This window comes from Hakea prostrata, chromosome 5 (assembly GCF_041222555.1).
Source record: "Hakea prostrata isolate BN-2017 chromosome 5, UWA_Hpros_2, whole genome shotgun sequence".
Lineage (NCBI taxonomy): Eukaryota > Viridiplantae > Streptophyta > Magnoliopsida > Proteales > Proteaceae > Hakea > Hakea prostrata.
Window position 1 is genome coordinate 14,051,265 of NC_142604.1, and position 16,452 is coordinate 14,067,716.

The 16,452-nt window shown below is 37.9% G+C and overlaps 1 protein-coding gene across 1 annotated transcript in view; it reads left to right on the top strand.

Annotated features, from left to right (window-relative positions):
• ALATS (Alanyl-tRNA synthetase) overlaps positions 1-14,728 on the top strand; it is a 42,018-nt gene extending 27,290 nt beyond the window's left edge. Inside the window, exons 7-23 of the mRNA XM_089157098.1 lie at positions 278-374; positions 804-924; positions 1,101-1,160; positions 2,298-2,348; positions 2,438-2,533; positions 4,511-4,612; positions 4,957-5,079; positions 6,783-6,926; positions 7,055-7,126; positions 7,224-7,299; positions 7,377-7,519; positions 7,635-7,743; positions 8,971-9,158; positions 13,150-13,239; positions 13,370-13,552; positions 14,033-14,212; positions 14,337-14,728. Coding sequence (XP_089013224.1) covers positions 278-374; positions 804-924; positions 1,101-1,160; positions 2,298-2,348; positions 2,438-2,533; positions 4,511-4,612; positions 4,957-5,079; positions 6,783-6,926; positions 7,055-7,126; positions 7,224-7,299; positions 7,377-7,519; positions 7,635-7,743; positions 8,971-9,158; positions 13,150-13,239; positions 13,370-13,552; positions 14,033-14,212; positions 14,337-14,408 — 1,907 coding nt within the window. The 3' untranslated portion in view covers positions 14,409-14,728. The remainder of the gene's footprint in view (positions 1-277; positions 375-803; positions 925-1,100; positions 1,161-2,297; positions 2,349-2,437; positions 2,534-4,510; positions 4,613-4,956; positions 5,080-6,782; positions 6,927-7,054; positions 7,127-7,223; positions 7,300-7,376; positions 7,520-7,634; positions 7,744-8,970; positions 9,159-13,149; positions 13,240-13,369; positions 13,553-14,032; positions 14,213-14,336) is intronic.
• Positions 14,729-16,452: the final 1,724 nt, after the last annotated feature.

A 16,452-nucleotide genomic window follows, 5' to 3' on the forward strand; every position in this document is an offset into this window, starting at 1 on the left:
TTCTATTTTGGAGTCTAATTGTGAGTCCCAGTTCTAGTTTGAAACTATGTCAGCCACTGTGGCTATAAATATAGATGTAATTGCTCAGTTGAGCCATGAATTGATGAGTTGAAGATGAGGAACTGAAGAAGATGGGTTGTATTCTGGTGCCATGGCCTGGCAAAAAATAGAAAATGCTTTCTCTATCCTTTCTGGTTCACACTTTGAGGCATAACTCTGTACCTTTCTAAAGGAATGCCATTTGACTTGTGCTTATATCCTCATCTTTGATTGGCAGGCAATGAGGGTCGGGAATATGTTCTGAGACGTATTCTTCGACGAGCTGTTCGTTATGGAACTGAAGTCCTTAATGCTCAAGAAGGTTTTTTTAGTGGGTAAGAATGATATATTAGTTCAGTCAGGAACCAATTGGTACTTCAAATCTGTTTTTGTCTCATATATTCCTATTAGGCTATGATTACTTTATGACAATGGAGGCCTTCGGATGCTCCTCTGTGGAGGTCTGTTTTGATTCAAAATGAAGGAACTAAAAGAGGCAGGGGGCAGGCATAAAATTACCAAAGGACAAGTGGGGAGGAAAGGCATGCATAGCTTGGGCCTTGTATCATGTATGGCTTTGAATAAAGTGGATTGCTAAGTAAGGATCCAAGTGGCGACCACTTACTTAGGATAAGGTTATGTTGTCGTGGTTGCTGTTGCTGTCCTTGTTGATTCTTGGATGATGAACTTCTACTCTGATGTACATGGTACTTGTTTGTATTCTTTACTATGTACTAGACACTAATTAGTGTGTTGATATTTAGGCTTGTAGGTATTGTAGTGAAGGTCATGGGGGATGTCTTTCCAGAACTGAAGCAACGTGAAGTTAACATCAGGGACACTATTGCTATAGAGGAAACCAGTTTTGGGAGGACATTACTTAAGGTAATCATTTTTGTTTCAATATACTTGATATTTCTCATTTTATATCTCTCCATTTGAGTTCATCCTAATGCCATTCGAAGATTCTTAAAATAATGTGTTCATTTGTTTGGCTTTCTCTGCCCCCTTTAATGTTTAAGAATGACAAGAGGATTGACAAGCTGTTTGACCTGTTCCAGGGAATTGAGCAATTTAAGAAGGCAGCTCAAGATGTTCAGGGAACAAGATTGAGCGGGCAGGCAAGTAGATTTCTTATTATAAGTAGGTTGCTTCTCATATGTTGCACATTGGGGGAAAGACTCATGATTTCAGTCCAACTGTCTAGGATTACTTAAGCATACATACCTGAGAAATGTTCTCATAGTTTTTCCTCATAGTTCCAATGGTTATGTGGTTTGTCTTTCTTTGGGTCATTGGGTACGTATCAACCATATAGTTAATACTGAGGCAAAATTTCCCCCTCCCCAATTCGGACAGTTTTAAAGTACATCATACCTGTGCTTCTAAGTATCTAATTAGTTGAATTTTTGGGAAATGAAAGGGTGATGCAGGAAAATGCAGGAAACCTTCAAAATTTTGCAATGCAACGGTTTTGGATGTTTATTAAAGAAAGCTGCATATCTAGAATGATTATAAACAAAAGAAAACTACCCCAAGTGGTTACATGCTTATTTGATTATGTTGGTTCTGTCATATCACAAATTAAATATTTCATTAATGAACCTGCGCTATGGATGACTCTCTTTTTTTGAATACTCTATTTCTGACAATCAGATGGCAACAGTCTGTTTTAGAAAGAAAAAGTAGAACACCACCATCTTGCATAATGCACTTCCATAATGTTCATAGTTAATGGCTCATTTTTATGTGGAAAACTCAACTGTGCACAAGTTTTAGCATTTCCAGTTCGGCTTTCAGAGTTGAAAAGTTCAATGCTTTTGTTTTTCCTCTTCAAATGTTATTTAAGTGCTCTTGTTTGTGACATATGCTGTACAATATAAGGAGAGGCCCTTTTCTGCAATTTTTAAAAGTTTGAAGAAAAAAGGGGGTTTTCAAGAAGTTTTGCACCATTTTGCCCATTTCTCATCTTGTCCCTATAGCAGATTGTTTCAACTGAGAATGGTTCCAAAGTTTGTATATATGATATCTTGACTGAGAATGGTTCCAAAATGTGGTATGTTTCTAGTTCTCATAGCGCTTTTGATTTCAGTCCTCACCACAATAGACACATTTTTTCTACCTTCCCATCTTGGTCAAAGTTTTGAACTTCATTATTGTGGGGAACTGTCAGGGTTCTTAGTTGTATTTTCTTTTTGGGGTATTTTAGTTAGCTGACTAGCCTTGGCTGAGTGTCTTTGATAGCCTTTTGATTGCAGGATGCTTTTGCTTTGTGGGACACCTATGGGTTTCCATTGGATCTGACTCAGGTATTTCTAGTAGTAGATATTTTCTTTTGTGATAATGCTGGTTTGGTAGAACTATAGACATCAGATCCAGCTTACCTTTTATTAATCAGCTTATGGCAGAAGAACGAGGTCTAACAGTTGATGTGGATGGCTTTAATACTGCCATGGAGGAAGCAAGGAGAAGATCTAGGAGTGCTCAGAATAAGGTGTTGATCTGCTCTTCATTTATTTTCTTGTAGATGCCAGTTATACTATGAGAACTGTTGACTACATCAAGAGGATAGGGTTAGGGATCCATTGCATTATACTTCTCTAGATGTCGGGAGATTTACCATGGTCTGCATACACTTTAGTCATTGATTAGTTTAGATGGGTTATGTTACTCTCTGGTTTTCTTTTATTGCATTTTTATTTCTCCTACACTCTCCTTCTCCCCCCCCCCCTTACCTGGTGAAGGTGGGGGGGTAGGCGTAGAACAAAAACCCGGGGCAATATTGAGAACCATACCAAGTCAGTCAAGAACTCAGGATCTCAACCAAACAAGTCTACAAAAGGAGCACGTATCCCTTAAGTTTTGCTGGTTTTGCCTAAGTTCCTGCTGCCAGCTCTAATCTCGCAATTTCTTCAGATATTTTGCCAGATTTTTGGGTGGAGAAGCTATCGTGGACCTGGGAGTAGGTCTGCTGTAGTGGGCTTAACAATTTGGAGAATTGAAATATGAAGGGGAGAATTGCAGGGCAAAGGACTGAAATGCACCAGGCACAAACTCTCCAGTATCAAATCATAGAGATAACTCAACAGTTATCAAGTTGACTATAATAATGGCCAGGTTACAAGCATGTATTTAGATAGGGTGAAAAATATATACCCTAGTTGAAGTATGAGATATGAAACTTAAAACAAAATGCTACTTAAAGTCTAACTCTAACTTATCACTATGTTGGTAACCCGAAAATAAAATATTAAATTAACTAATTCCAACCCTTGTTGGTCCAAAGCTCTTAAGACTGGTTCTTGCTGGTTTTGGGTTTCTGAAGATTAGCTTGCTGGTACAACCAATCTATGGATACTGCCACAGAAGTGCTGCCAGATATTTTTCTCAAATCTAGTATCTTATATTTTGTAGTCTATTTTTATTTTATTAAAAAATATTAATAAATAATTCAAAATGAAAGTTTTCTGTTAATTTCATTTTTCATTTTATTACGTTTGAATTTCTATTCTATTTATGCTTTTATCATTCCAATATTCTAATAATTAAAATTCTATATCTTTTTTCTTTAGAGAAAGAAAAGTGTTTTCTTAGGGTGCTAGTTGTAAGGTAGAAAACTTCTGAACTTGAAAAGCTAGAAATAATATCCTTCTATATAAGCCGTTGGATTTTCTAAACAACACGTGTTGTAACCTGATCCGTTCAGGCGCGACAAAAATTCGTCTGTAGAATGGTTAATGATTCTTGAATGATGAATCAAAAAATTCTATCATCGTTGGAATAAATCATGGAAGCCAAAAAGATTCTTCAGATCTAGTAATACCATTACATTATATTGAATATTGACAACTCCAGCTGCTTCGCACATACTGGTAATGTGGCATCATATGGAACATTAGACCAGAGTGTCTCATGTTGTCGCTTTGGATTGTAATTTGAACTTTTAACATGTATATATTGCATGCAGACTTGTTTGAACACTAATGCATGAGTTAAGGGCTTTGTATGAGTATGTTATGTGTATAATAGGGCATTTTAGGCATTTAGTTCAGCGTAGCAGTTTCCACCTTGGGGTCCAAAATGGAACTCTCATTTACACTTGTTTTTTTTCATAAATTTGAGGGTACCACTATGTTCAAATGGTCTGAATAACAGCAAGTTTCAGCCCCAAGTGACCTATACCCCTTGAGATGGATCAAGTTCCCAAAAAAAAGAACAAAGTTAATATCTCACCTAGATTTTGGTCCAACTCACTATTTTGAGGTAGCCTCAGATTGAATCTTGATCCGTGGAAGTAGGTAGGGTTAGACTTTTGGAATGGGATGATGCGCTGTCCTTGTACTTCTCTGATGAAATTCCATAGCCTCAGAAGCTTCTTTATGTGTTAGATTTATAGGGAGTATACTGTGAATTGTTTATATGTGTTACACACTTTTACCTGGTGACATGTGCTGATATCAATTTTTGGCAGCAAGCTGGTGGTACAATTGCCATGGATGCTGATGCCACCTCAGAGTTGCGCAGGAGAGGAGTAGCTACAACTGATGATAGCAGCAAGTTTATATGGTTTCAGGTCAGCACTCTTGGTTTTATGGAGATTAATGACAATTGTATTAGATATTAGTAAGGTATTGCTCTTTTATAGACACAGCATATGTGTCTAGGTTCAGATGGAAGTGTTTTAAGAGAATGTTAACTGAACAAATAAAGAGGGGTTTTAAAATTTTCAGGAAGATGGCTTTCATTTTGGATTATTTGTCATCTTTAATTAAATGCTATCGTATTCCATCTCTTCTTTTTTTCTTGTGTTCTCTACATTAAAACATTTTAATGTAATCTTTTGATTTAGATAACTCATATTAGTTCAACTCAGATGCATTTTTGGTTCTCCATTTGAAATTTTTATACTATTTCCAGGATCATGAGACTGTCATAAAAGCCATATATACCGGTTCAGAGTTTGTGGAGAGTGCTGTTTCTGGTGATGAAGTGGGCTTTGTTCTGGAAACAACAAGCTTCTATGCTGAGCAAGGTGGACAGGTATTGCATCCTCCTGGTTAGTTATTGCCTGTTTTATAATGACCCACATATCAACAGCATCTAGGAACACAAGGCTTTGGACAGACCTGGATCCCAGGCAACAGCAAGAAGCCTCCAAAGAGATGCTTGGTTAACTATATCTACAGAAGTTTTAATAGTTTTCTAGAATAATCATCTTCTTTGTGGAACGAATTAATTCAAAGTTGAGTTTGAAGCTTTGGTGCCATAGCAGTATCGTATGCATTCCACTTAATTTCTTTCTATATGAAAGAACCAAAAGAAGGCAAAGGGATTTGAATTTTGAATTGTTTTCTATGAAAGTTTTCTATCTGAAAAATCTTTTGTTGAGATTCAAGCCACTACCCAAATGTTAATGCTTTCTTCTACACTGGAAGCAGATTTACAGGTGAAATTATCTATTAAATCTTTGTACCTATACGAATTATCTTGCGCACCTACCATTTTGTCCTGCCTGTATATCACTTCATACTTGCACCTGTGTGTTCTCCCTTCTTTCTTTCCATTTTTTTTTTTTGGGGGGGAGGTTGCACTCGACCAGTACTGAAGGAGGCATCTCCTGCTGGTAGGGTGCCAATTCTAGGACCGAACTGATGGAAGTATCACCTGTGTTGAAATGATAGCCATTTATGTTTCTACATTGATATCTCATGTGTTCCCCCCCCCCCCCAAAAAAAAAAAATAATAATAATAATAATTATGAGTTTATTTTACTATTTAAAGAGGTTGGTTGGTTTGGGCCTTAAACCCAAGGGGGAAGATCCAAGACCAATATATTTTCTAATTTGGAAGAGACTGTAATGGCTCAATAATGGGTTCGTAATGGTCTCGAAACCAATCCAAACCGAACCCAAACTGTAAGCCCAAACTGAAACCGGATTACAACTGCAATTCGGCTAATGGTCCATGTTTGGGCGTGGTGCCGCACGAAACGAGAAGTCCAAACTCAAACCGGCTCGCACCATACCGTTGACACCCCAGCTGTTGGATGGGATGGAAGTATTTGTTTAAGTCTTTGTAGGCCACTTGTGTAAGCCATCATCTGGTAATGTGTGGATTTCAGTTTGATCCATAATTGCCTCTTCATAACTATATATATAGTTTATATTATCTGATAGGTTCAATTCTATTTGAAGATGGGATGGAACAGAAAGTTAGGCAAAACTGGGGCGGGTGGGGCACTTATATAGTGGCCAATAGTAACTATAGAAGCCTCATCATACAAACTCGTTCATGACCTTGGCTCCTAGGCAGGTGTCGTGCCACTTGGTTGGTGTAATCTTGTTTTTCTTTTACCCTCTCTGTTGTGGTGGTCGCCTTGGTGCATGATTGCAATGGACAATACAATTTAAATTTGCAACTATACTTGACAGGTACCGTATGTTGGGGGATTAACCTTCAAGTGGAGAGAGAATCTAATCAGTAGTATATGTAGCACAAATAGATAACATTTTTGGAATTCCATCTTAGTAAGGTCTTCAAGTGTTGGGATTGAATTGGATGCAATGGCATATTATGCCTGGATGATAAGATACGTCACATTATTGAGTAGGAGCAGACTGGAGTGGATCAGCACAGCTGACTTTGATCTCAGATATTGCTTTCTTCCTAGATTTTTGGTCTACATTCCACTTGTTGAAAGTAATATTGTTCATTTATCCGACTTTATATGATTGTGGTTTCAGATATTTGATACTGGATCAATTGGAAGCTCAAGTGGTTCACTGCAAGTGCTTAATGCTCAAATTTATGGTGGTTTTGTCCTCCATATTGGTTCTATTTCTGGAGAAAAAGGCAGGTTTTGTGTTGGTGATAAAGTAATCTGCAAGGTCATACATGCATTCCATCTGCTATTCCTTTTTTAAAATAGTTTTTCTCTCTTCTTCTTTCTTTTTTTTATTTTTTATTTTTTTAATAAGAATTGTTTGTCAAAGTTTCCATTGCTTTACGTGAACAGGTTGACTATGACAGGCGTACTCTCATTGCGCCTAACCACACCTGTACACATATGCTAAACTTTGCTCTCAGGGTAAGACAATGTTGCTGCTTTAGCTATGCGCCTGCGGCCACTCAACTTTTTCGTAAATTTATCTGCATTTGTCTAAACATTTGTGAAATGATGGCAGGAGGTCCTTGGCGATCACGTTGACCAGAAGGGATCCATTGTTCTTCCTGAAAAATTAAGATTTGATTTTTCCCATGGTAATACTTACTCTTTTAAGATAGCTCTGTTGAGGTGCACTCACTATCTTTTTGTAATCTCCTGGATCTTTGAGCAGGAAAGCCCATCCATCCTGATGATTTGAGGAAGATTGAGTCAATTGTGAACCAGCAAATCAAGGATGAATTGGATGTTTATGCCAAGGAGGCTACCCTTGCTGATGCCAAACGTATACTTGGTTTACGAGCTGTATTTGGAGAAGTAAGCTTTTACTATTTTCTTATCATTGTGTGAAGGCTGTTTGTGCATTGAAGGTACTATGTTTGGTCAGTAGGTTTATTGTTGATCCATTATTTTTTGTTTTATGTTGTTGCAGGTCTACCCTGACCCTGTAAGGATCGTAGCAATTGGTCAAAAGGTGGAGAATCTCCTGGCTAATCCAGAAAACAAAGAATGGTCATCAATCTCAGCAGAACTTTGTGGAGGTCAGTTTTATGTTTTGTTGCGTGCACTGTTAACGTGTTTCCACGCTCCCAAAAGCTATTAAGGCATTTGTCCATATGAAAGACTATTCAAGCCCTTCTCTTTTAATTGATTGTGATACTGATGATGCTGTCAGCGTGCTCCAGGTTAAGAATAATTTAGGAAACAAGCAGTAATTTTCCAATCTGACATTGTTACGGCAATACCCAACGGAGGAGAGATTGTTCATTCTACTTTTCCATATATGTGATTTTTGTATTATTTATCTACTCATAAAAGTGGAGGATTTGCTATGTGCATAAGAATCTGTCTCGGATGGCTCCCCAAGGAAGGTCCTCCTGTATGACCCATATATCTGACATGGAAAGTCAGATAGGTCCCTGAATTTTGTTCCCAGGCCCCTGTTCACATTATCTTTCATTTCTAATGGAATTGGCTAAATGGTTATATACAGCACTGAAAATCCTGGACTACCATGAGGGTATATTCCAATGCTTTGGATGTTCCATGATTGGCGGTTGGTAAATCCAGCCATGTCTTGTGCATTCGATGGTTGGAATTGCCACATCTTTCCACTGGGACAAGTTGGCTGATGAGGAATCCCCTTTCTGGTTGAGTCATGTAAAGATCCTTTTGCCTGTATTTAATGGGTATCATCTTGCTACTGCTTTTATAAGAATAAAAGATAAAAGACAAAGGTCTACGCATTGCATGCAGCTCTCACCACTGTGAGATATCCATGGAGAATGTACATAACTTTTGACTCCTGCTACACAGGTAGGTGGTGTCCAACTTGAATTACAGCCAGTGGATCACAATGGAGCAACTATACCAATGCAGGTTTCTCTGAGACCTGCAATGGTAATTCAATCTAATTGCTGCTTATACATGCATGAAAGAAAATTTTATTAATGTTTTGAATTGAATGTTTGTCTTTTAGTAAGATTTATCCAGTGCATTTTCTGTGTATGTTACAAATGTAGAAGAATCAGATTATGTTATTTCGTGGTTCCCTTTAATCTCTTCTTTTCAGCTTTTTTTGTGCCATCTTTTCCCATATAAAATCTTTATCTGCAATCCCGGAAAATTCCCCCCCCCCCCCCCAGAAAAGCATTGGATTTTGAAACTTGGCCAACAAGCATGTTATGTTACACTTTTCTTTGTATTTTTTGATCTTGGGGCTTTCCTCTAAACTCTTATCCCAATTTCTCCTATATATATATATACAGGGACCCATATATCAAATACTCGAGAGGCTAAAGCATTTTCTCTTTTGTCCGAGGAGGGAATTGCAAAGGGTGTTCGGAGAATAACTGCCGTTACACTTGATTCTGCTTTCAAGGCAATGGAGTTGGCCTGCTCACTGGATCAAGAGATTAGCGATGCATCTAAAGCAGATTTCAGCTTGTTGGAGAAGGTAGCCACTCTTTGTTCATGTATTGCACCATAATTGGAAATTTTATTGCTGTGATACTGAAATTTCTGTGCCTATTACTTTTGAATTTTTTTAAGTCATTGGATGCTTCTTTTGTCTTGTCTATTTCTCATCACTCTATTTCAACAATAACAATATGTCTTTTCCCGACTAAATGGGGTCGACTACATGGATTCTTGCCCTCCAATTAGGCCATGCTAGATACAAGGCTTAAGTTATGCATATCCTTTCTCACCACTTCTCTTAAGGTTATCTTAGGTCTGCCCCTAGCTCTCCATGTTTCTTCAATTTGGATTATATCACTTCTCCGTACAAGGGCATTTAAAGGACTCCTCAAACGGCTTTCTCGTAGCTTTTCACTTATGGGAGCAACTCCTGGACCAACTCTAATATGATCATTCCTTATCTTATCCTTCTTTGTTTTGCCACTCATCCATCTTAGCATCTTCATTTTTGCTTCACTGAGTTTATTTACATGATTCTTTTTAAAAGCCCAAAACTCTGGACTGTACATCATAGCTGGTCGAACTACAGTCCTATTAGAATTTTTCTCTAAGCTTTAATGGAATATGTCGATCACACGAGATCCCGGACGCACCTCTCCGCTTCATCCACCCTATTTCGATTATTTGGAAAACATATCCTCTATATCACCTTTTTTTATTTATGATTGAACCAATGTACTTAAAACAATCACTCTGAGGAATCCCCTTATCGTTGAGTTTCACCCTAGATATTCTGTTTTTGGTCTACTTAGTTTAAAGCCTCTTGATTCCAAAGCTGCTCTACAAGATTCTAATTTGGTATTAATCCATACTTGAGTCTCATCTATCAACACAATATCATCAGCAAAAAGCATGCACCAAGAAACCTTGTCTTGAATGTCTTTGGTTAATTCATTCATTATAAGTGCAAATAGATATGAGCTTAAAGTTGATCCTTGATGTAACCCAACTGTAATTGGGAATTCATTACTTTGTCCCCCACTATTCTTACATTTGTCACTGAACCATCATACATATCCTTAACTATCACGTATTAACTTGCGACCTTTCTTTGCTATGTGGAATTTGCTATTTCCCCACCTGTGAAACATAAGAACACCTCACACATGATCTCTATCATTGTTGATAATCCTCCACCTTCAAACCGACAAACACAACAAAAATAAAAGATGGGGGAACTGCTGCAAGAAGTAAATTGGAAAATATTAGTCCCTTTTGCTGTGTCTAGGTGGGTGTTGTCATACTGACATGGAGGGAACTTGAAAACCTTAGTATGGTTATTAAAACATGAACGACATATGTAAAGAACATACTGAAATTCTAAACCATAGGTAATGCAGAAGTCGTTTCAATCTGGGAAACCAGTTGCAGATCAAGTGTTGCCACAATCAACAATGTAAGGATGAACAATATGCAATTGAAACTTCTATTGCTTTCCTTCCTGCGGCCCTCTGTGCCCCACCTCTTCTTGTTTACTAGGAACAAGTGTTAAGAAAGAAAAAGAAAAAAAAGAGAGTTGTAGATGAAGAAAGGGTGCGGACTATCTCAGCCCTAGGCTATGACCCATAGCCATCTCAGCTGTTAACCATGGATTACTCCTTAAGCATTAGCAACCTGTTGTTCTCTGAATTCTGATATTCTGTTGCAATGAAAAGGGCCTGTTTGTAATTTGGCCAAAGCTTTGTAAAATGGAAATTGTCAGAAATAGAAGCTTTTTTTTGGTAATTCAGAAATAGAAGCTAAGAAACAAGAAACTGCTAAATAAAAGCCTAGCAACCCAAAAAAAAAAAAAAACTCAGTGAAACATCAAGATACGAACTCCTAAAATAATAACAAACTGAATTTAAAAGTTCTACCCGTTTGAAATAAAACGTACTTTCTAAAGCAAAATAAATCTTTTTTGCACTTGACAGGCCCACAATATCTCTAAAAAGCATTCCTGGATGAGGTGCTGGCTGTGAAACTGTCTATGTGAACATTGTTTTGGTCTTTTTTTCTTGGGAAAACTACAAAATTAGACAAAAATATCTTTTCTTTTACAAAACTAGCAACTGATTGTTTTTGTCAACAAAAATGTGTAGGATTAGGTTTACATTTACAGAAATAACCAAAACAGTTCCTGCCTCACCATTACCTGTCTTTTAACAATTTACCCTTAGTTCTTCCACTATTCCCCCATTATCGCCATGATCCATCCATCCACCACTCCGACCCTCTTCTCTCGCCTACAACCATGACTCTCTGTCCAGACGCCACTTTCTTCCTTTAGTCATGTATCTTCACAGATCTCTTTCTAACACCTGTCCCCAATGTTAGTCCTTCATAACAAGTTTTCTCATCCTCAACCACTATCATCCTAGTCAAGGCTAACATTGTTGCAGCCACAGTCACCATCACCGGGGCTGACACCACTTCCAAGTTCCACCACCCAGCCCCTTGTGCCTTCAATTTGGATGAATGAGAATCTTCCATGGTGGAGGAAGGAGATACTCATGAGAAAACAAACAGAGGAACGAAATTTCTAAGAGATCACAGAGTGAAACCCAAAATTTGCTAATGCTGTAAGTTCCCAATATATTCGAGTTAAAACAATGATCTCCATGAAACCATTAAAGGATTCTAGGTTTGGCTTTAACCCACCAGCCGATTTCTAAGCGCAACTAAAAAACCAATTAATTTTTGGATAAAAAAGCCTCCTCTTCATTGGCAGAACCACCTTTATATATATGGTTCTACAAAACCACCTTAGTATTATAAGGCGGTTCTGCAAGTGGTGAAAATGACCTGGATCTGCTGGTTTTAGTCCCATACGAATATGATAGTCCCTGTAGTGCCTCGCGTTCATACCATGGTCCTGCAGATGGCGGAAGTGGGACCACATGGGTGTATGAGCCTAGTAGTGGTGGTTCAAGTACAACGCCTTGATCGGAAAAGATAGCCGGTGGAGGAAGGAAGGAAGGGGAGGGGACAACATAAGGTGTGAAAATGTTCAAAATGTAGGTAAGAGTGGAGATGACATCATTTTGTTGATTTTTGTAAATGGAAACCCAATTTTCTCTAATTTTGTTAGCTGAGACAATTGGTGGTTAGTTTTGTAAAGAGAAACATGATTTTGTCTAATCTCGTAATTTTCCCTTTTTTCTTTCATTCATGCTTTTATTTGTAGTGGGGCTTGCCTTATTTTGATGCTTTATTAAACCAACAAAAACGTGCCACATTACCGGACCAGGCTGCCTGCAGTCACTTCCCACAACCTTGCTAGGCTGGTTTTATGCCTCGTTTCTACTTCAGTTTAACACTATTTATATGGTTTTTCAATAGTTGTGAAGTATTTGTAATGTATATAGTCACAATGATATAATAGCATTGTAGCTGTAGAAAAGCTTCTTTATTTTATAGATGGCTTCATCATTGATTTATGGATATGTTGATAACGTAGCTTTTAATAAGGGTAGATCCACTCACACCCGTGAATAGATTGGATCTATATTGTTGGAGACCTGAAAAGTCCTTTAATAACTACCAACAGAGTATGGGCAATGTTTAAAGTATCAGTATCATCTATTATATCGTTCTGATGATTTTCAGAGATATACTTTATCACGTAGTGTCAGATTTATACATCAAATACTATGTATATACATTGAAATGGTCAAGGCATGTTGATACACTTTTGGAACCAAGAACAATACAAATAAGCAATACATAGCAAATATGATGTGTAAACACTAAAATGATGATTAATCCATATCTGGACAAGTTGATTAATTTGAAGTTGTCAGGAAAACACATGCTTTACCCTAAATTGTACTGACATTTGTTCATTACTCTTCTTTGTGATATGGTTTTCTTAATTTGGAGATAATGCAGTACTTTATATTGGCAATTTGCACTGGCTATCTTGTGAGAATATACCCTGATTTTTTTCGTCTTCTGGGGGTGGGGGTGTCTCTTTAATTCTTCAACAGAAAGTGGCTTCAATAAAGGGTCGGGTGCAGTCGGCCACTATTCCTGCAGCTATGAAAGCAGATCTTGAATTGAAGATTTCCCAACTGAAGGTAGTATGCCTTGGACAGGAGAAAAGAAAACAATGCTTTTTTTTTCTTCTTTCATTTTTGGAAGATCTTTTTCTTTCAATGAGCAGCCTCTAGTCTTGAAATAGGAATTGAATTACTTGCTTTAATTTAGGATCAAGTGAGGAAAGCACAGAAGAAAATTGCCCAGGAGAATCTTCAGAAAGCACTGAAGGTGGCTACTGAGACAGCAGAAGTTGCAGCTTCTGATGGAAAAGCTTTCTGTGTCACTCACGTGACCGTTGGTTTGGATGCAGAGGCAATACGGGAAGCAGTTCTAAAAACTGCGGATCAGAAGGTTGGTAGCAGCGAACTAATATTTTGAATTAATCCTTTGGTAAAGAAGTAATATTTATTCTTAAATGTTCCTCTATCCTCCTTTCCAATTTGAACAAACACGGGAGTTTGTTGGATTAGATTATGCTAGTGGTGATGAAGCTATTGTTTAAGACACTACAAGTCACTGCTTACGCACACACGAAAAGAAGGGGGGGGGGAGTGGGGGCGTAGGATAAAAAAAGGGCAGAGGCAGGAGCAGCATTCACAACTCTGTGCATTGATGTGCCTATGAAATGCAGGTAGTCTTAAGATTCATGAATATTTGCGTCAAAAGGGTCTGTTAGATCTTCCCTGAGTTCTTTAGCCATGCATTGGTATAGCATGGCCCAAAACTTGCTTTTCCATCCACAGGCCTGAAAAATTTGCCAACTTACTGTTTTTTGTATGTGTGTGTGTGTGTTTTTGGTAGAAAGCTGACTTACCTGTTTACCATTCACAGCAAATATCAATTATGTTATTTAGCACAGATGAAGACACAAACAAGGCTGTAGTTTGTGCCAAGGTACCAGAGAAAGGAGATAAGAGCAAAGGGTTGGAGGTGTTAGAGTGGTTGACAGCGGCCATGGGACCTCTCAATGGGAGGGGTGGCATAGGAAAACGTGGCTGCGCTCAAGGCCAGGTTAGCAGCGTCACCTGTAATTGAGGGCCCAGTTCCTCTGGAAACTCCCGCACATAAGTTCAACAAAGATACTTCATGGTTAATTATACCTGATGTAGCTAATGTTTTGGTGATTTAATTTCAGGGAACAGATGCATCACATGTTGAGGAGGCCATGAATCTGGCAACAAACTTTGCATCTATGAAATTGAGATGATTAGTGCTGTTTTTGCTCACTGAAGAACCGACAGTGCCTCAGTTCACTTACTGATGTTAACACAGTATTTATTCAGAAGTTTAAAGCAATAGGAGAAAATGGAGGATGAAAAATGGAAATGCGACACATTTATTAGGGGAAATGATACCGTGTGCAGAACTGGAAAACGCATATTCAAATTATTTGATATAGGTAACATTATTTTATATAGTTAGGAGTATGAAGAAAATATATTGTGGGTGAGTGGTAGGTAATTCTTCTTCTTGTCTTGGAGATATTGCATTTAAACCTGCTAATAGAAGTGCTTTTTATTATTATTATTGTTTTCTTAGGGTTTTTGGTATCTATTTTCATTCTTATTTTTACATAATGTTTTGTTTTTATTATTTGTATTTGGTACCCATTATGATAATAAGGACATGAAATATTTATTATGTAATAGGCAGTTTCAAAGCCACTAGAGCTGTGATGTGTCTCAATCTCAATTTGATCCAGAAAAAGAAGAGGCTGGGAATTTGATTCATAGTAGTGTGCATGATCAATTCCTTCGAATTCTGTGAAATGTTTTCAGTTTTAGATGGCTTTCAATTGGAAGGTTATTTGTCTAAGCAGAAATAATGAGGTGTTAAGTCTCGCGATCAAGATTAGCTCTTAAGCTGGATGCTAAGATCCTAGTTTGGGTCATCTCTGGATTAGACCTGGACCAGTGGTTGTAGGCAAGGTTTAAAGTATCTCACGATACCATGCGATACTAGTCGATATGTATTCATATTTGACCCAACCGATATGATACATCGCGATACGTCTCTCTATTGAATTACACTAAAATACATTAGTTAGAGCGATATAATACTCGATATAGGATGATACGTTTCTTAAAATCATTTGACCAATATGATACTCAATACCGATACTTTAAACCTTGGTTGCAAGTTCGCTCAAGTTACACTGGGTGGATGCGTTTAAGTATTACCATTGGTGAAGCACTTGATTATGATGAAAAGCTTGCCCAAATTTCAATCCCTCTGATAGACGAGAAGGTATGTTCAATCCCAATTTATTAAAGAAAGGTTTGAAGATTCACCTGTGTTCACATTCTAAAGCTTAGAAGCCCAATAATCTAATTTTGAGACAAACTTGTTTCGAAATACTAAAACAAAAGATATAATAAGTAGGGATAGAAGTTAACACTGATTGATTAGAATTTAGAACCTTAAATCCAACAAAGCTAAGCCAATTAACCTTCCAACATTGTAATCTTGAAGTGATTTTGTCTATCACAAAATAAATCACTAACTCTTGACTTGGAGCAGAATAATTTAGTGCGGTATTAGTGCAAGAGGAAGGAAAACAGCAAAACCCGGTTTACTATGTGAGCCATGTGCTCTTTGATGCTGAAACAAGATATCCAGAAGTGGATAAGCAAGCTTTGGCCTTGGTCATAGCAGCCAAAAAACTGAGACCATATTTTCAGTCACATCCTATTGCAGTACTGACAAATTTTCCCTTGAAGAAAATACTGCACCGACCAGACTTGGCCGGAAGACTGGTATCCTGGGCAGTCGAGCTAAGTGAGCATCAAATAGAATTCCGACCAAGACCAGCTATTAAAGCTCAGGTCCTAGCTGATTTCATCCTTGAAACTTCTGAACCAGAGCATGAGCAAGAAGAAGAGGCCACTCCCGAAAACATCAAAAGATGGATACTTTCAGTGGATGGTTCTAGCAACGCACAGAGGAGTGGAGCGGGATTGCTCCTAATCAGCCCAGGAGGATTCCAAATCCGGTATGCCCTACGCTTCCAATTCAAGGCCTCAAATAATGAAGCAGAATATGAAGCACTGATAGCCGGTCTTCGCATAGCAAAAGCCCTCGACATTCAGAATATTGAAGTTAGAAGCGACTCACAACTAATTGTGAATCAAGTGAATGGGCTATATGAAGCAAAAGAAAAAAGGATGACTAAGTATCTGACCATGGTCAACCAATACAGACAATTCTTCAAAAACATCCAAATCCAACAAGTTCCTAGAGCAAAAAATGAA